This window comes from Camelus dromedarius, chromosome 12 (assembly GCF_036321535.1).
Source record: "Camelus dromedarius isolate mCamDro1 chromosome 12, mCamDro1.pat, whole genome shotgun sequence".
Classification (NCBI taxonomy): domain Eukaryota; kingdom Metazoa; phylum Chordata; class Mammalia; order Artiodactyla; family Camelidae; genus Camelus; species Camelus dromedarius.
In genome coordinates, this window is record NC_087447.1 from 59,906,010 (window position 1) to 59,925,473 (window position 19,464).

At 39.2% G+C, this 19,464-nt stretch overlaps 1 protein-coding gene, 1 long non-coding RNA gene and 1 other non-coding gene across 6 annotated transcripts in view; 1 reads left to right on the forward strand and 2 right to left on the reverse strand.

Moving 5' to 3' along the window:
- LOC105098005 (uncharacterized) overlaps nucleotides 1-19,464 on the forward strand; it is a 230,439-nt gene that overhangs the window by 186,161 nt on the left and 24,814 nt on the right. The gene's annotated exons all lie outside the window — the stretch shown is intronic.
- Nucleotides 1-19,464, reverse strand: part of GRM5 (glutamate metabotropic receptor 5) — a 384,531-nt gene that overhangs the window by 54,745 nt on the left and 310,322 nt on the right. For all 4 annotated transcript variants that reach the window (XM_064492794.1, XM_031460522.2, XM_064492795.1 and 1 more), the window contains one exon: nucleotides 195-1,134. In XM_064492794.1, the coding sequence (XP_064348864.1) occupies nucleotides 195-1,134 (940 nt within the window). The remainder of the gene's footprint in view (nucleotides 1-194; nucleotides 1,135-19,464) is intronic.
- On the reverse strand, nucleotides 3,949-4,020 carry TRNAA-CGC (transfer RNA alanine (anticodon CGC)). The gene has a single exon. It is a non-coding gene; the product is annotated as a tRNA-Ala (tRNA).

Genomic DNA, 19,464 nt, shown 5'->3' on the forward strand with positions numbered 1-19,464 from the left:
AGACTAAGTAACTGGGCCCGTATCCAATGAACTCCACGAAAACCATCCAAGGAGAATTTCCAAAGCCTTTTCCCAGCACCCTGCCCCTCCCAGTTTCATTCACTCAGGTGGTTCCCATGGAAAAGACCCGGGAAGCAAATGCCACTGCTTCAGCCATAGGGGCCAGCGCCCCACAACACCCGCACCACTTTTACCTTAGGGTTTCCCCAGAGGAGCCCCTCCTCTTCCACAGGTTGACGAGGCTGCTGGATCTGCTGGCCGCCGAGGAAGACTTGCCGTCCCCCACGTGCATGCGCACCACGGTGGACGTGGTGAAGGCGCTGCGCACGTTCCTCTCGGGTTTGGCCAGGATGATGTACACCTTCGGCACAAACATGCAGCCGAGTGCCACCGTGGCACTGAGGCTGACTGAGAAGCACATGGTGATGATCTTGTAGTTGCTGCCAAAGTAGATGGGCACAAAGGCCAGCCATATAATGCAGGTGGTGTACATCGTGAAGGCGATGTACTTGGCCTCGTTGAAGTTAGCCGGAACGTTTCTGGTCTTGAAAGCATAGAAGGTACAGCTCAAGATCAGCAATCCATTGTATCCGAGAGGAGTGACAACCCCAAGGTTGGTGGTGTTACAAATCAGGTGGACTTCCCGAATGTTTGGGTAGTCGTGCGTTACATCGGGAGGCTCCATTATAAAGAGGGCGACGATGATGCCCAGCTGGATGCAGATGAGAATGAAAGCAATCACGAGCTGGGCACAGGCACTCATGAATCTGGGCTTTTTGGTGCAGATCTTCTTCTTGCTGCCCGCCAGGATCCTCGCGATGCGATTGGTCTTGGTCACAAGGGCTGAGTAGCTCATGGCTGGGGAGAGACCGATGCCTATTCTCTGAAGGTAGCAGTAGATCTGCTTGGGCTTTGCAATGAGGCAGAAGGTACATAAGTAGCCCAGGCAGATGCCAGCAAGGATGATGTAGCAGAGCTCCCTGCTGGAGGACTTGACTACTGGGGTATCACGGTAGATGATGAAGACCGCGGTAACAAACAGGGTGGCCAGCAGACCGAGGCAGGCGAACACCACAGCTGCAATGGGCTCAGGGTCACCCCAGCGGAGATACTGCACTGGGATCAAATCACAACCTGCAGAGACACAGACACATATTGAAAAAGAAGGAAGAGATGTTGACTTGGGTCATTTGTGCCTCCCTTACAAGCAGTTGCTTATGACTCTTTTACTTTTCTCCAGTCTACCTTTCTTTTTCTTTTCTTTTTTTTGTTTCTTATTTATTTATTTAGTTAGTTATTATTAATTGAAATATAGTTGATTTCCAATGTTGTGCTAGTTTCTGGTGCACAGCATAGTGATTCAGTCATACAGATATATATATTCTATTTCATATTCTTTTTCATCATTGGTTATTACAAGATATTGAATATAGTTCCCTGTGCCGTACAGTAGGACCTTGTTTCAGTCTAACTTTCTAATCTCAGTGTCTCATACTAGTCATTTCTTCATAGATTCATTCTTAAAATATTTATCTTTAGATTATCAAATACATATTCAGTGACAGGAGCTGTTCTAGGTTCTGAAAACAAAATGACGAAGAACATGTTCCCCGTCCTCATAAAAAATAATCGGGATTGGAGGGAGGAGAAGACTTTTAAAGGATTATTTTCAAGTGTGATAAGGGCCATGAAGAAGTAGAACATGGCCCCTGACCCAGTCTGTGGAAGCAATAGAGCCTCTTGCAACAGCAATTAGCAAATGAAAGTATTGGTTTGGCTGAGTTTGGGGATTTGGAAAGTTTGGCAAACAGAAATTAGCTGTAAGGAAAGAGCTAGGGGGCACCAGAGGCATGAAAGGAGGTCACTGTGCAGTAGTGTGATGAGTGGCCTAAGAGAAGGCTGGGAAGTGTGCACGAGGGGATCTTGCAGGGCAGAGAGTCTTAGATCAACGAGAAGTCATTGCAGGGATCTGTGTAGACAGAGGAATGACATGGTCAGATCCATGTGTGTTTTAAACATTCCTTCGGTTGCTTGTGGATTTGGGATGAGATAAAAGTATACACAGAATTGAGAATGATTGGAAGCAATCTAGACTTTTAAAATGGATGTGGGGGTATGTGAAAGGTAAAGGCATCAAGAATGACCAACGTTGGATCTAGCTACATTGTCCTTGAATCCACTGCAAAGGAAAAAAAAGTGTCAACTTGACATACTTTGGGTTATGTGTCTTCTTTTAAAGTTTCTTTTGGACAGTGGTTCTCAAGCTTGGCTGTACACCGAAATTACTTAGATAGTTAAAAAAAACCCAACAACACTGTGGCCTGGGTTTCACTGTCAGCTTCTGATTTAATTGGCCTGGGCATCAGGAATTTTTAAAGGCACTCCAAGGATTTCTAATTGTGCAGCCGAAGTTGAGAACCACTGCTCTAGAAGGATCATTCCTGTCAACCATACTTTTTAAAAAATAGAATGGAGATAGATTTATTGAGTGAGTAACAGAAGAGTTAAATAATCTGGGTCATTGGACATTTGAGCAATGTGGCAGAGATTACTAATTGTCTGCAAATATCCATTCTCCCTTTTATCCTCAAGGACAGATCTCCAATTTCATTTGGGGTAGTAAAGGATGTAGCTGAAATGCTACAGTTTCCAACAATATTTGCAGTCAAATGTGCCATGTGAGTAGGTTTTAGCCAGAAAGATGTAAGTAGATAACCTCCTTAAAGGAAAATGACTCATCTTGGAAAGTCAAGATGACTTTTTTGATCTTCCTGGCTTTTTCCTTCTCTTGACTGGAATATAAACATTATGGGTAGAGCTCCAGCAGTTATTCTGGACAATAGGGTAACATTAAGGACAGAAAACATGTTCTGGGTTTAGGCAGAGAAAAATATGGAACCACTGACTAGGTCTGGATTATGCACATTATATTTATCTTGTTTAAACTACTCCCCCCCCCCAATATATGTAGACAAACCAAATCCTAATTGATATAGGTGTAACTTCCTATTAACTTCCCTCATCTCATGATCAAGTGTGTTGTAGTAAGTAGCTTTGAGTGTCAATGGTTACTCGAAGGTAAAAAAGACAACAATACCAATATGTAATGATGGTGTAGGGGAGTAGAATTTGCCACCCCAAATATATCTCTTGGACATATTTTTAATAATTTAATAATTTTAATCTGGTTGCTTTCTAAGAAACAGCAGACATGGGGAAAACTCGGAAAACCACATAGGAACATAGGAGAGATACCCTTTTGTAAAAAATATTTGCATTCACAAGGGAAATCTTTTGTAAGCATGTCTCCCTTACCGTACAGAAGAGGAGGATGACCAAATCTCTAGAAACTCTTGTCAGTGGAGAAGGCAAGGACTTAAATCTGCATAATAACCTTTACCCTTACTGTGCTTTCCCCTCTCCCCCGACCCAGCTGACTCTCCCCACCCTCAACAGCCTCTTTCGTCTTTCCCTGAGGATGGCATTTAAGGGAGGGCTTTGGCCATTTTGGTGAGTTACTCATTTTTCCTGAGTCTCTCCCAGGTCCACAGGTTATTAAGCTATTTGATTTCTTCTCTTAATGTCTCTTGTTAATTTAATTCTTAGACCAGCCGGGACAACCTAGAAGGGCAGAGGAAAATTTTTTCCTCCTCAGCAATGACAAAGAAGCATGTGGTTCTTTCAAAAGATGTCTAAGGGCAGCTCTGTTGTAAAAAGGAAAGGAAACATTCTTCTTTCCCTTATTTCTGCCTCACCAGGCTCTTTCTTCAAGATCTCAGGTTTCAAGTACTATTATTAGTACTACATAGTTAGATTCACTATGAATTTAATAGGATTTTTGAGTTAGCCTGAGACCCTCAGCATGCTTTACAAACTAGCTTCTATGAGAAAATGTATGCTTATTTTTTAATTTTTTTGAGGTTTTTTGTTTGTTTGTTTGTTTTTTAATGGAGGTACTGGGGATTGAACCCAGGACCTCGTGTGTGCGAAGCATGTGCTCTACCACTGAGCTATACATCCACTCACTATGCTTATTTTAAAAACCCATACTTTTAACTTTAAAGAGTGTATGTGCATAGCCCAGGCTAAATATGACAGTTATTTTATATGATGTCAATGATTATAAATAAATGGCTATTTCATTGTGAATGAATATACCTGTATCCATATTTTTAAATTTGTTCCTTATAGAGACTATTTTACAGAAAGAAAATAGGGACCAATCATTTATCTGTATCCTTTCATAATAATTTATTTATAACATTGCTATAACAATGAAATGTATTATCTACTGTAGTTAATTCTTATATTTCTTTTATGAGAGGAAGGTAATTAGGTTTATTCCTTGATTTCCACTTGGAGGAGGTACTGGGGACTGAACTCAGGACCTTTTGGGTGCTAAGCATGTGCTCTGCCCCTTGAGCTATACCCTTTCCCCTACTGTAGTTAATTCTACAGGGACCTGTTTCCCCTACTAGGTCCTGATTTCCTATGTCAGTGAATTACTATGGACATCAGTAATTTACTGATATAGGAAAGATGTTTTGTGGTACATGAAGCAAGAATCTTTTCACTAGCTGAAGAGAATCACCTGAAATAATATATAAATATTTAAGAGCTTTCACTTTACTTTTATTCCCCCTACTGTTCTGCTAAATCTTAATTGCTTTTATCTAAATGTAATTAGTACCCTAGTTACTAAATGTTTTCTGTATGATAACATTCACCGCTATTTTTATGTCAAATAGATTCTTGAATTCTCCATGTGCAACCCATTAACATCATGTGTGAAACTAAAGAAAGCCCATTAGATTTATGTGTTGGAAGAAATGTGTGTAAGGCGTGCCTCTAATGTGCTGTGATTATTTTCACAAATTTGCCAGAATTTATGTATTCAAATGAATGTTTTTTATTTAAAGTGAACCCTCAGAAGGCTTTATGTTTAGTTTAATGATCCTGCCATTGTAAAAAATACTTTTGTAACTATTCTCTTAATCATCATTGACTCTTATAACTGGATAAGATCTTGGAGTTTCCAAAAATAGATGTGCATCACAGTCACTTGGAGAGTCTATAAAAATACAATTCAGGAGATTTTGAATTACTACGACTGGGGTGGGGCAAAGGAATTTTACTTTGCATAAGCATTCTCAGTGACTGCACAACTGGTCCTTGGTTGGCAGCCCAACCTGAGAGATTATCAGGTGGACTTCTCATCCAGTGTGTGAATGTCTTACATGATAATTTCCAGATGCAGTCACCAAGCCTACCTAAGGCTTTCCGTGAACTATATACTGTCTCAAGGCCAGGACTTGTGGAGGGGGAACATAGACTGGAAAGACAGGAGGCCTGGATGGCAGGTAGAGACTGGAGGTGAATAAAATGGTTAGAAGGCAGTCACAATAGGGCAGGCAAGGGACGACAGGGCAAAAACTAAGAGCCACTGTACTGAGAAAACATCCAACATTTCAGAGCTAGGACTGAAAGAAATTATGAGGTAGACAGACAGCAGAGTCAGGAGAGAGGCTTCTAACCAAGTTGATGGCAATGTTATTAACTAAGGTGAGGGCTGCTGGGAGAAAAGGGTCACATTTTATAGGAATGATGCTTAGTTCCAGTTTGGACATGTGTTTGAAATATTTATGACCTACTGAACAGATGGACGCAGAAGCTTAGACGAGATATCAGGGTGGAAGTTCTAGCTTTGGGAATCATCTGTTTAGAGGTGGAAATGAGAGACATAGAAATAATGTAATCAACAAGGAAATTCATGGCTATTGATGAGAGCAGCGCCAGAAGTCTGGTGTGACCCTGACATTAAGGAATGACCGAGGAAGAGGACATGTCAGGGAAGACATGAGATAGAGCAGCTGGGAGGGAAGTGTGTCAGAAGCCAGAGGAAAGTGCTTAATTGGATGGCCCTCCGTACCCTCCTCTAACAATATCACTTCAGGTTTTCCTTTCTTTTCTTCCTTCCTTTTCCTTCCTTCCTTCCTTCATTCCTTCCTTCTTTTCTCCCTTCCTTCCTTCCTTCCTTCCTTCCTTCCTTCCTTCCTTCCTTCCTTCCTTCCTTCCTTCCTCCCTTCCTTTCTCTCTCTCTCTCTCTTTCTCCTTACCCAAAGAGCTTGCATGGAGCTTTGAACTTCAAATTTCCAGATATTTCTCCTGGTGGCATACCGTTCTCTTACACTTTCCTCCCTTTATTACTATTAGATCGCTTTCTTTTGAACAAAGAGAGATGTCCTTCTACTGCTGTGTTCCTGACATGGAACATGTTCTACCAAATCTCAGAATCTTGAGATACTGCAGTGTAGGAGGGTTCTCTTTTCCTCTACACCCTCTCCAGCAGAAAAAACAATAGTTTTTTTTTTTAAGGGAAAGTTAGCTGCCAAAGCTGTACTATCCACACCCCCACTGTGCTTCCCATATATCTAATGGGAGGTGATGTTCACTGATTTCCTGGGCACCTAAGAATGATATTACTGGTATGCTGACTATGTATGCTACGTATGCTTACTGTTCGGGCATTACAGGATTAATATTCTTGCAGTTAATAGTTCGTAGACTGTTTCATTTTCAAACCCTGCTCCAAGTGTCTGTTCAAGAAGAAGGAATGAGGAGTCAAAGATCTTGAGATAGCTGTCTGATGTTCTGTAAGTCAACGAGGTGGGAACTCCTTAACAAGCACTCAAATTGCTGTATGGGGACCGACAACATCATGACTGCCTTCAGTCTGTTCCCTCAGGAGACCATTTGTCATCTTTGCTCCTTTCTTTTTGTGTCTGAATTTGAATCTCTAGGCGGTTGGTTTGAGATAGCAGAGCAATGCAATCAGAATCCTTTCTGCATTGTTCATAACCCTGATCATTTAATATTTTCCCTCTTCCTTTAGCTAACATTTTTCATTACTTCCACATTTTGGAAGAATTGGAAGTGGTGTGTGTGTGTGTGTGTGTGTGTGTGTGTGTGTGTATTATGTTTAGGTACCTTATTTTTCTTTGTAGCACTTACTATAATTACAATCTATTTTGTGTGTGTGTGTGTGTGCATGTGTATGTGAGAGAGAGAAAGAGGAAGGTGAGAGGAAGGTCATGTTGTCTAGGTCTGTCCTCCCTACTTGACTGTAAGCACCCTGATGTCAAAGAGTTTGCCTCTTTGGCTCACAAATGGATCCCGGTACTGAGCACAGTGCCTTGCTCATATGGTTAGCATAGCAATTTGCAAATTAACGTATCTAGTATATAATCAAAGTATATAATTCCTGGTGTATAGATCAAGTCATTCTCAGCAAACTTTCTTGTTGCTATCGGAAGTCCCAATTTACAGAACTGTTTTGTACTGTTATAGAGATATAAATTCAGTGAGGTACACCTGAATTTTAGAGTCAAGATTCTGAACCAGGGAGGGCAAAACTAAGGAAGCAGCTCAGAGGCTTCCTTCTGCCTAGAGGTGTGGCATGCTTCACATTAGAAATGTTCCTGGTACTAACGAGGCAATGATCAGCGTTTTATGATTGACTGATTAATCTAATTCTGGGTAATTCATTGGATCTGGGAGTTCTGGGTAGAAGAAAGAGGGAGGCAGTAAACAGAAGTCATTCTTTAACAAGTGCCATCTACTATAAAGTTCAGATACACTGTTCCCAAGAAGGCTATTAATTGCAACATTTTTTACTTTAAGCCAGAATCAAAAGCCCCCGAGTCCTCTGCAGGGAAGACATGTTCTAGAGTTGATTGATTTTACCATTACCTTAGCATGAAACAAAATATACCATGATTGCTCACTCAAATAAAAATTTAGCCTCTATCTAAAATGTTAGGTAGGTTTTATGGAATCTGCCTCAATGGGAAGCCACTTTATTCCTGTTTATGCCAGCATTGAAAAAAGGGCAGAAACTAACATTTATTGAGTGCTTACTAAATGTCAGATGCTATCCAAGTTATTTTAGGTAATCTTCACAAGGAACAAGTGAGGTAAATATAATTAACTCTGTTCTGCAGAGGGACAATGTGAGGTTTAATAATATGCTAACTTGTTGGGGCTGAAATTAAGACCCTGTGAAATTTTTGATGGATTGATTGATTAACTGATTGATTGATTTATCCTACAACAGGGCAAACTGATCAAGTATTCCTTTCAAAGGGGCCCTGAGGAGAATCGTGAGTAATTAGTGATGATTGTCATGGGCAAGGAGGGGCTGGTGGTGGCATGAGTGTTTGATATTTGTTACCCTGACATGAATCCAGGCTCCCTTCTGCGGAATCTCATTGGTTCGAATTCTTCAGCAAGGTTCTCATCCTGGCTTATGTGTCCTGAGGGTTGCTAGCCAGACACAGATTGGTAAGTTGTTCCTTTTGTGTCCCCAAAGTTTTCTAGTGTAGAAATTTTTTTCTGAATGAGCACCAAATACCCATAGCCCTTGAGGACAGGGATTGACTGTAGGACATTCCTAACACTGCCACACAGGCAACTCACAGCTACACATTTATCATCGGACCCAGTCTATTTCACACCCTTCCAGGTTTATTACATACTTTTTGTTTTAGATTCCCTTAACAAAATTCCCTCAGAGAGCTGATAACTCAGAGCTATAGTCTTTATTTAGTTTTCATTTTTATTTTCTAATTGGCTACATTTTATAAGGGGAGTTAGACATTGTATTTAAAGATTTATTTCATAATCAAGGCATAAAGAATGACTGAACGGTCCTGCAGAGGGCTGAGGGAAAGGATGATCACAGATGCACATTTGAGGGAACAGCTTTGAAAAATACAACTTCCGGGCATACTGCAGATGAACAAGAGAGGAAAAACACAGCATATGGATTTAAATAATAAACTGTGCTGACTGGAATACTTTGCTCCATTTTTACCTTCCCCCTGTCCCTCTTAAAAGGCTAACTCCTCTCTCTTTCATTTTCCAGATCCTCTGTGAGGATGGCTTTTCTGATTCCTGGAGCCTGAATGACAGGGTCCACCCATGTGGTCAAACAGCTCTGTGTGCCAGTGCCTGTCACAGCGCTTGTACATTTTCTTTTTTTTTTTTTTTTGCCCATAATGATGCAACTATTATGCTCATTGTGAGTTTGCTTGTCTGTTTCATGTAGTAAGCTGTGAGCAATGCGAGAGCAGAGGCTGTGTTTGCCTTTTGCTCTGCTGTGCCGAGCGCAGCAGCCGGCACATTACAGGCAGTTACACAGGGTGGAAGAATGAATGATTATGTTAGTGGAGAAAAGAACAATTGAGGAATCAGGAGACAAGCACTTCATTTTCAGCTTGTGCACAAATATTTCCTGTGCACACGAGACTCTTCTCTATTTATTTGTGTCTCTGTTTTTCTATACATAAAATGGAAATAATAGAGAACTTCCTTCTCTTATAATGAAGGTTTTAATCTGGAGAAAATTTTGTAGAAAAATTTGCATATGAGAAATTAAAGACTGATTACCTGAAAAGCATCAGTGGAGCAGTTTCTCAGGACTGAGAAATAAAATGCTTAAAGTTATTGTTGTATTGTACTAGGATAAAACATTAAACTCATCACTTTAGAACCAAAAGGCAATCAGTGGAATTTTACACACACAATTTGAACTATAATGAATGTCTTAATGATTAATTTCTATTTATTTCTATTAATTTCCTGGCTTGCCAGGCTCTTTTCAGGGTCCCTTTCCTCTGGTTTTAGTCAGAGTCGTATGTGTGTGTGTGTGTGTGTGTGTGTGTGTGTGTGTAGCAAATAATTTGCATAGTAAAAAGCATTTTCCTGCCATGGTTGGTCTTCCAGCCAGATATTCAAAGGCTTTCTGATTGTGTGACTCATTAATTCTTTTAGCCACTCCCTAAGCGCCACCATACTCCCGTGTTCCCGTAGACTCTGTTACACAGTCTTGTTTTTTTTTTTTTTTTTTTTTCCTTTGAGATGCACCAGACTGTTCTAAAGCCTGAGTTTACATTCCCTTTCCTAAGATTGGTTGCAAAATTCAGTGCATACTCTGCCGTGGCTTTTTCCTCCTGTTTCTCTTCCCCAGACTTAGTTCCTGAATTTTAATTACTATGATACTGTAAGTATTCCTCTGTTGAGCTGCTGGTATATATGTAAGTAATGACAAAGCTCATGTTTATTCTAAAGAGAAAATATGAGAATAAACCCCACACGTGAAAGTGCACAAGGGAAAAGATGAATGCCTCCGTCCTACCCATTAAAGAGACTGGAAGTTGGTTCCCTTAGCACAACAAGAGTGTTACACTCCCTTCTTCGTGCATATTCCTGATCGCCTACTCCGTCCAAGGCACTGTGCCCTCGGCGTGGCTCTAGAGAAGCAACTGTTTATTCCTTTAAAATAATCCGTTGGTCAGATGCTCAGGCTCTGTGGCTCTGCTCTGCCAGGCACTGTGCTGAACCCTATGCACTTATTACTTCTTTAAGACCCACAGCCTTCTATATGGTGGGTGCCATTATTTCATACATTTTCAGGTAAGGGAACTGAGGTAGGATTGGAACTGAAGAGCATTTGAAGTGAAAGGAACCATAGGAGGAGAAGAACAGACATGAGGGGAAAAAAAAAGAACTGTAAAGGAAACAGCCAAAATGCAAAAGTCAGATGTGCAGAGAAATCCTTCCACAGCACATAACATAGTGTCAGAATTATAATATTTCCAGGAATTACTACTGAGAGCTCAGATGGGAAATCAGTAAAAGCTTTAGGAGGGGAGATAATAATGCCTTCCCGCCTCCATCTCAAGGAATAGAGTGAGGACCACAGAAAATACCATGTGGCTTGGACGGTGGCATAATAATTACGAAGTGAGAAGGAGAGGGAAGAGAGACACAGAGACTCACAGCAGTGGTGGCTCAACATCTGCTAAGCCGCCTCTGTGTTTTATTAGGTTGTCTTATGTTTTTCTGGGGAAAAGCCAGCCCTATTTTATTTTTCTCGCCTGTTTATATTCACACAACCCAAAGGAAATGGTATTATATTGTCTTAAGTTGCTTGTAAGTACAAGGCGGCACATATGCTCTCTGAATTTTTCACTCGACTTAATGTGATTTTTTTAAGAGGTGACAAGATAGGAGACATTTATCTGCTTCATATTACTCATATAATATACCGATGCTTTATGAAGCATTTTCCAAGCGAGTTAGATAATGTAGTGGTGGGCACTGTGTTATAAGGCTTTATGTTCTTGGGGGGAAATGTGATCATTTATTTTGGGCAACTTAATATTTATCAAAACCTGAAATCAATGAAACCACATTATTTCCCTCAGTCTGGTTATAACAGCGTGGTTTTTGACCATGATGACATTGTTTTTAGGCAGACTACAAATTTATCATTGTGAAGAGGAACACAATGCACATTTTTCATCATGTGGCTTCTGGCAAGATGAAAACTGGTTTATGTTCTCTTTGAGGACCTGTTTTGAGATGTTTCATTGAGAGAGGGCTTTTTAGCAATTTTTTTCCCCCTAGAGCAAATGGTGTTTACATTTATAAATATACCATCTTTCTTCTTCTTTTTTTTAGTTGAAGGATTGTCAATTTACAATGTTGTGTTATACCATCTTTTCGACTCATCTGGTGGGATAAACAAACTTATAAGTTAATGAGAATTGAGAAACTGGAAGAGTAAGAAGGCATTTTACAATTTATCAAATGTGTGAGCCCTGGCACTTCATTAAAAAAAAATCATTGTTCTTTTCAGAATTAACTGAAACAATTTCATCAAGCTCGTTGTTTGAAAAGGATCATTGCACAATTTTTTTTTCACTGCATTTTAGAGATCCTTTTAGAAAGAATCCAGCGAGTCATGGCCATTTCCACATTGCCTGCAGTATCATATCAAGGATAAAGCATGAGTTTGACAGAAATACTTTAACTAAGGTTTGCGTCTACCTTCTACTATTTACTGTGCGACCACAGCAAAGATACTTTACATCTTCAATCTCAGTTTTCGGTAAAACGGAGATAATGATTCCAATCTTTTTTGATGTGTAGGGAGGATTAGCTGGCAGAATGTGAAGTCCCTGTTATATATTATAAAGCACTCAACACACGGGGATTTGCTTCCTCTCTTCTATTCTGTAATTTATTTCTTAGCAAATATTTATTGAGTGTTGATTGTATTCTAGGAGTTTGTTATTCCCGAGTGAACAAAGCATGCAAACTCCCCCCACTTCTAACTTGTATTCCAAGTGGGGAGATAAATAATATATGGTCAGCAAAAATAAATTAATACATTAACAATATAATAGAATAAAAGGTTATATATGAAGTGGAGAAAATAAGAGGTAGCAGAGGGTAAAGGGGGACAATTTGTAGCATTAAACGAGTTGGTCAAGGCACACATTTGAGCAAGGACTTGAAGCAGGCAAGGATGATAGCAGTACAGGTATCTGGGGTGAAGCACTCCAGGTGGAGGGGACAGCTAGGGCAATGAGCTAGGATAAGAGCCTTCCAGATGTCTTCACGGAAAAACAAAAGGGCCAATGTGCTGGAGGACACAGCGAGGTGAAGGGAAAGGGAAAGTAGTCTAGAGACACAAGAAAGGGCCAGATCATATAGAACATGAATGCATAAGGACTTTGAAAAAAATGGAACTATTGTAGGTTTGTAGACAATGGAGCAACATAATCTGGCTTACTTTTTAAAAAGGTATCTGTGCCTGGGCTATTGAGAAAGGGCTGCAGGTTGGGGCAAGGGTAGAATCAGGAAGATCAGTGAGAAGGTTATTTCAGCACCAAAAGTAATTAATCATGATTACTAGGACCAGGATCTTACAGTGGAGGTAGTGAGAAGTGGTAGATTTCCATATTTAAAGGAAGAGTCAATAACATTTCCCGACCAAATGACTAAAGGATATGAGACTATTCAAAAGATGATTCCAAAGTTATTGGTCTGAGCTACTGAGAGAATGGATTTGCTGTCAGGTGAAATATAGAAAGCTAAGGATAGGGCAGTCTTGGGGGTCAGGAAGGTAAAGACCTGGATTTCAGTTTTGGAAATGTAGAATTTGAGATATCTATTGCATATTCAAATAAATGTCAAGCAGGCAGTTGAATATTCAAGTCTGGAGATTAGATGAGAAGTCCAGTTCAGTTCAGAAATCTTTGGTGTATGACTGAGAATAACAGCATGAGACCAGGTAAGATCACCAATGAAGCACACATAGACAGAAAAGAGGATCAAGACTGAGCCCTGAGTCACTCCGAAACTCTATCTTTAGTTTTATTTCAAGTATAAGTGTAAAAATATAGAAGGCAATCGATGCTAGATTCTCTCTGGGAAGATTAATGTTTTTATCGTATCATGGAGGAAAATAGCAAAAGTGGGTAGTGATGGCCATTCTTATCCACTGAAACCAGAAAAACTTTTGATCAAGGGAGTGATTTAAAGAAAAGATGGCAGAAAAGAAAGAATTCAATTTCAAGCACAAGAGGAATAAAACATTAGTCTTAGTAGTAGATTTCAGTCTGGGATGGAAGACAAAATAGGTGCATGTATTGAAGTATGTTAATTTTAGTGTTCAGATGATATCATAATGTGTTTTTAATGTTCTTTGACAAACTGGAAACAACAGTTTGTTATTAACAGAAAATAACAAATGTGGATAGTCTGTGTGTCCAGTTGTTAATTTATAGGCAGTGATTTTTGTGCTTCTTGCCATGCATGTATTTATAATGAAGTAGTGGCAAAATAAATTAATCTCAAAAAAACAGTGAAGAGTGGGCACTGTAGTTGAATTTATCAGCACTCCAGAACCTATAAGAAATAAATGGGAAACAACAGAAAATCAAGGAAAAAAAAAAAAAAAGATGGCAGATGCCTTTTAGTATCATTATAGCTCATGATTGTCTTTCTGGAGTTTCAATACCACATTAACCTTGTGTAATCCATCCATTTAGGATCAGAAAGCTAAGAAGATAATGTAAGTGATGTTAAAAGAGATGTTTATAGTAGCAAGTTAGTTCACCAAATGCAAATTCATTGCCTATTCTGTGCCATTCTAGACAGTCATTGACTTAAAGGATCTTACTTTCGAATGTGGGAGACGTTCAATAGAGGTTGGAACGTTTTCCAAATTTTCTCATTTATTTTTAAATCAGTCTATCTGTTTACATTCATTTCTCAGCACTATATTTTGAAAAACCTTAATTAACAGTAGAGTGATAATCATTAATGTAATTAAACTGTTAACAGGTACTACACAATAGTTAATAGTTAAATGCTGTTTAATCTCTCCAATAATTCTATGAAATACTTACTAACATTACCTCCATTTTACATAAGAGGAAGCTGAACCTCAGAGAAGGCAATTTATTTGCTTCGAGTCACACAATGAATCATTGGAGGAGTGTGGATTTCAGCATGGATATTTCTGACTGCAACCCTTTTGATTTAAATCACTATGCTATTGGAAGGTAATAAAGATGAATTGGGGCAGACATGTCTAGCACGCAGCCAAAAATCTCAACTGTATTTTATTCACAGTTCATTTGTCATAAATTTCACCTTCCTTAGATTGTATTGGTGAGTCTTTATGTAGCAAACTTAAGGAAAATCTAGAAAGTGCTTAGGGGCGTGGGGAAGTCTACTGTTAAACAAAGTAGCCACTTTCTTTTATAGTTGGTCACCATTACGTTTGGTCTTTAGAAAAGGATGGCTTCCATACATAGGCTTTGACAGAAAAGTGAATGTGAAATAGTTATTCACTTGCCTCAAAACAGCTTTGTTACACTGGAAAAAAACATTTTTCAATATACATTTCTTAGATCTAGACTTTTGGGTTTTTTCTTTCTCTTTGAAAATCCTTCTCCCTTTTACTTGGTTAACTTCTCATTTTCACATGCATTGATTCCATTTCCTTCCAGAAGGTACCACTGAACTTCCAAGACCTGGTTAATTTTCTCTCAATGTAATCAGAGCTTAACTCTCACGCTTCTTTCCTTCCTCCTTCCCTTTATGGGTTTGTTCATTCATTCTTCCCCTTATCCCTCCTCTTTTATTCTTTTGCTAGACAAACATTAAATCAGTTTCTACAACATACCTGGCATGCTTAATATATTAAAATTGCCTCTACTGGTATGTGTGTCTGCCCAGGCTCTTGGATGCTCAAGGGTAGGAACTGTGGCTCCATAATTACTGTGCGTCCAGTGCCCAGTGCTGTGTTTGTACCTTGTTGGAACTATTTGCTAAAGAGTACTTCTATCCTTTGTGCCACCAGTGCACTTGACATATGCTTCAATTATTGTATGTATCGTATGTTATACTCTTGATGCAATTACTTAAGTCTGTCATCTACTGTGGACATTTGATTCCATAGAAATGGAAGGTCAGACACCTTCCATTTATATTTCTATCAATAGAACCTAGCACAGTGTTGAAAACAGTGTAGAAACCTGATTAAAAAAACTTTTGCTGAATGAATGAGAGGATAACCAGCTTGCATAGCATGAGTTCCTATTCAGATTACTACCCAACCTAGAAGGCATTAATTACTACAATTGTAATAAGAATAAATGTATTTCTCATGTCAACTTATAAAAAAAGTCCCCTAAAGGATCAGAAACAAATAATATTTAATAAACAGCAAGTGTTTTATTTTTTACCCTTTCCTCATCCAAATTGAATTGTAATAATCAAATAGGCAGCACATTTTAAGCACATTTGAAATGAAAAATACCAGAGCAACTTGGAGATAATTAACATGTGGCCAACTTGAAAGCTGAATTTTTCTATAATTTCCTGAAAATATGGGACTGAAATGTGATTGTGGAGAAAGGCATGTGGTGTAGCACAAAACGATGGAATCACAGTACCTGGGCTTGATTTTCCACTAGTTTTGTGACCTTGAGCAACGTATGGACTCTTCCTGGGTCTTAATTAATTCAACTGTAAAATAATGTCTACCTCGTAGGATTCAAAAGGATTATGCTTAAGATAGTTAAAAATATTGGTAATGAAAAGCAATCCTCTCACATTTTTATTTCTTTTGTAAAAAGGTAAAAAAAAAAAAAATCCCAAGAAAAGTGGGACAAACTGTGAAGCACAAAAGAAGTATTTGTAAGAAGAGAGTAACACAAATGCTGAGGTGGTACAGCTTGTCAGCGGTTCTGTCTCCTTGGAGTTCATCCTCCACTCCCTCCCAGGTTCCCACCAATCCCCTTTTGTTTGGCTCTGTTCTCTTTTTTCCCTTGAAGTGAAGATACAAAGGTTCCAACCTCCAAAGCAATTAGGTAACTCAGGGAACCAAAGGCACTTCCTGGAGAATGTTCCTGTTGACATTAAATGTGGATGGGCACTGCCTGTCTTCCACTTTACAGCTTTGCACATAAAATAAATAAGATACATTTCTTTATGAGCAGAAAGCAGGAAATTATCCTAACTTTCTGTTATAATGCTTCCCACGAAGTTACTTTTTGAAAGCCACGTTGTTTTTTTTTTTTCCTTTTACTGGGGTTTGTTGGACAGTTGCCAGAGTTGGCAAACCCACCTGAAAGGGTTTCCATGGCTCTGGGCTGGGATTGGGCAGCTAAAGATCTGAAACTTATAACCCATCCTAAATTGTTTGAGAGAAAACAAATTAAAGATTCTTTCTAGGACAATTTTTGCATCTATCTGGTGGGGAATGGCATGCAATGAAAAGTTGTCTTGGCAGAAGCTTGCAGGGAATTCTCTGAGTGCCTGGCCAAACTGTTGCCTTCCATTATTTTTCCCCACTTCCTCTTTCAAACCAGACCATGTTGCAGTTACATTCTTCTCTCAGGGAAACCATTACCTCCTCCTATTGATTGTAATTCCTGATCTCTTCATTGCCCTTTATTTCCACTCCATCATCCTAGTGCAGACCACCAAAAGAGTCACATTCATGACTTGCAAAATTTCCTTATTGTGGGTTTCTCTTACTCTTTTTTTAAAATCCCCAATTTAGTCTTTATTTTAATTTTTTAGCTTCTAGTATTCAACATGTAAATAACTCAAATATTATGAGGTATTTTAAATTGTAAAAATTTTAAGCATGCAGGGAAGTGTGTAACAAACATAAAAATCCAAGTTTAGCAAATACAATATTTTGCCATATTTGTTTCAAATTATGTGCACACACAGCTTACAGAGAGAATTGGAACTTCTCTTGTACATCCTACCTGACTCCCTCCCACCTCCCTCTCCACTATTCTGCAATCAGTATCCTTTCTACTCATGTCTTTAAACATTATTCACGCTTTACATTGTGACTACATGAATAATATTTATAAAGCAGCCCATCATGATTGCATTTCCTTTCTTATTCAATTTTTGGATATTCCTGGAGATAATAATTGCCTTGTTCAAAACTATTCTCTCCACTAAAATATAAACATCATAAGGGCAGAGTTTTATGTTTTGGTCAGAGAAACAGTTTCAGCACTTAGAACACTGCTTGGGACAGAGAAAGTGCCAGCTACATATTTGTTGAATGAATGACTAGATGACTGAATGAATAAATAATAGCTTTTAATTTCCCTTAGGATAAACTTTAAAATGTTTACCATGGTTTACAAAGCCCTCCGAGAGCTGGCCTTTGCTTGGCTTGCCTGTCTCATTCCCCCAGGTCCCGTGTTCCCAGCTCCTTTTCAGTTTCTATATTTTATGTCCAAAACATTCTTCTCTTTCATTTGAATTTGGCCAACCTCCATTTTTACTCTAAGTGTTGCACATACGCAGTTCACTGCAGTGGCAACTTCAACCTCATCTAAGTAGCTCCCACTGATACAGGCTCCTTCACCCTTCTGGGCTTCTCTGTGAAACTCAGCAGCTTACTATTACTTGTCAATATTTATCACTTTGAAGGCAGGGATCCTATTTACCCTGTTTCCTGCTAACACGGATACCTGAAGACTGTCAGACAAAGCACAACTACTTGCTGTCCTTAATGAAAATCATTCGAATTAGGAATACTGTCTATGCTCTGCCCTCATCTTCCACTTACAATCTTTCTTTCTCGCCTTCCTGGCTTTCATGTCAGGTTCTCTTTCTTTCTCTTCCTAATTCCGTGTTCCTGGTTCCTGCCAATTTATGATGGCTATAAAAATATGGCTAGCTTAACATTCATTTTAATGGTTTTATTGATAAAAACATATTCTCATAATATATTTCAATATTATATGCATATATGTTTACACACATATATCTGTGTGCAAAAAAGTAACCCACTATCTCATCACTCAAAAACATCTTTTCTTAACAGTAGGTAACCTTCATTTCAGATATTTTTTAATGAAGATACACAAGTATATGGCTATATATATATACATAGACATTAATGTCAGTTGATCACCACTCCTAGTTGTTTTTCTAAACAATTATTCAGTTCTAAGATCTCTTAACTCTGCTCACAATCTTAGAGAGTTATGTTGAGATGAAATAAGTTAACATTTGTAAGATGCTTTAAACAGTTCCTGGCACACAGGAAGCATTATGTATGTGTTTGCTGCTGTTAGCATGATGAGGGCACTGATCCAAAGTGACCTGAGCCCTTTGCTGTAGGCTGAAGTGGGGTAACTGTAAGCCAAGTGGGTAGAAGGGAAACTTAAACAGTATCCTCTGAAGTTAGCCCCAAGCATCTCTGCAGCAGGCTTTGGAATAGCTGAAGCCATCAGAGCAGTCTTCTGGCTTAGCTAGCGGTGCCAAGTGTCAGGTTACTTTGAATCAGAGTCAATGAGATAAGGTTGCAGACAGCAACAGGCTCTTTGGAAAAGTGCTGTGGATCTTAATTAAAGGTTAAACTTCACATAATATCAATGTGGAGACCTTTCCAGGTTTGGCATTTATTCCCCCTTCTCCCCTCCTACCTTCTTCACCTTACCCCCAGGTACACACACACACACACACACATACACACACACACACACACACACACACACACAAACTCACACACACACTCAAATGTATGCATGTAGCCAGAGGAAAATCATTTCACTCTTCTGCCTGAAAACCTTCATTGGCCCCACACTGTCTATAGGACAAAGTTCAAACTCCTTTGTTAAAGGCTGTCTTCAGAGGATGGCCCTAATGCTGACTTTCATCTTCGTTTGTAACTCTCCCCACCCTTTACTGCAGATGGATACACATTTACTCAGTGCCTAGTCTGTGTCAGGCTTGTGTCAGATGCTAGGAATGCAAATATGGTGGAGATATGGTTGTGTCCTTGAGAAAAGAGTGATTCAGTAGGGGAGGCAGATAAGAATATAGGCCATTAAAATCCATTTTGAAAATGATGTAAAGAAAGAAGCAGACTTTGCTTTAGAAATATAAAATAGGGGATTTATCAGTCTAAGTACAACAGAGAGGGTTCCGTAGAGAAGGTGACATCTGGGCAGAGGCTGGAAGGTGAGTAGGCGTTATTCCAGTAAACGAAGAGGAGGGAGTGCTTTCCGGGCAGGAAAGGTAGCACACGTATGGACGAGGAGGAATAAAACAGAATGTGTG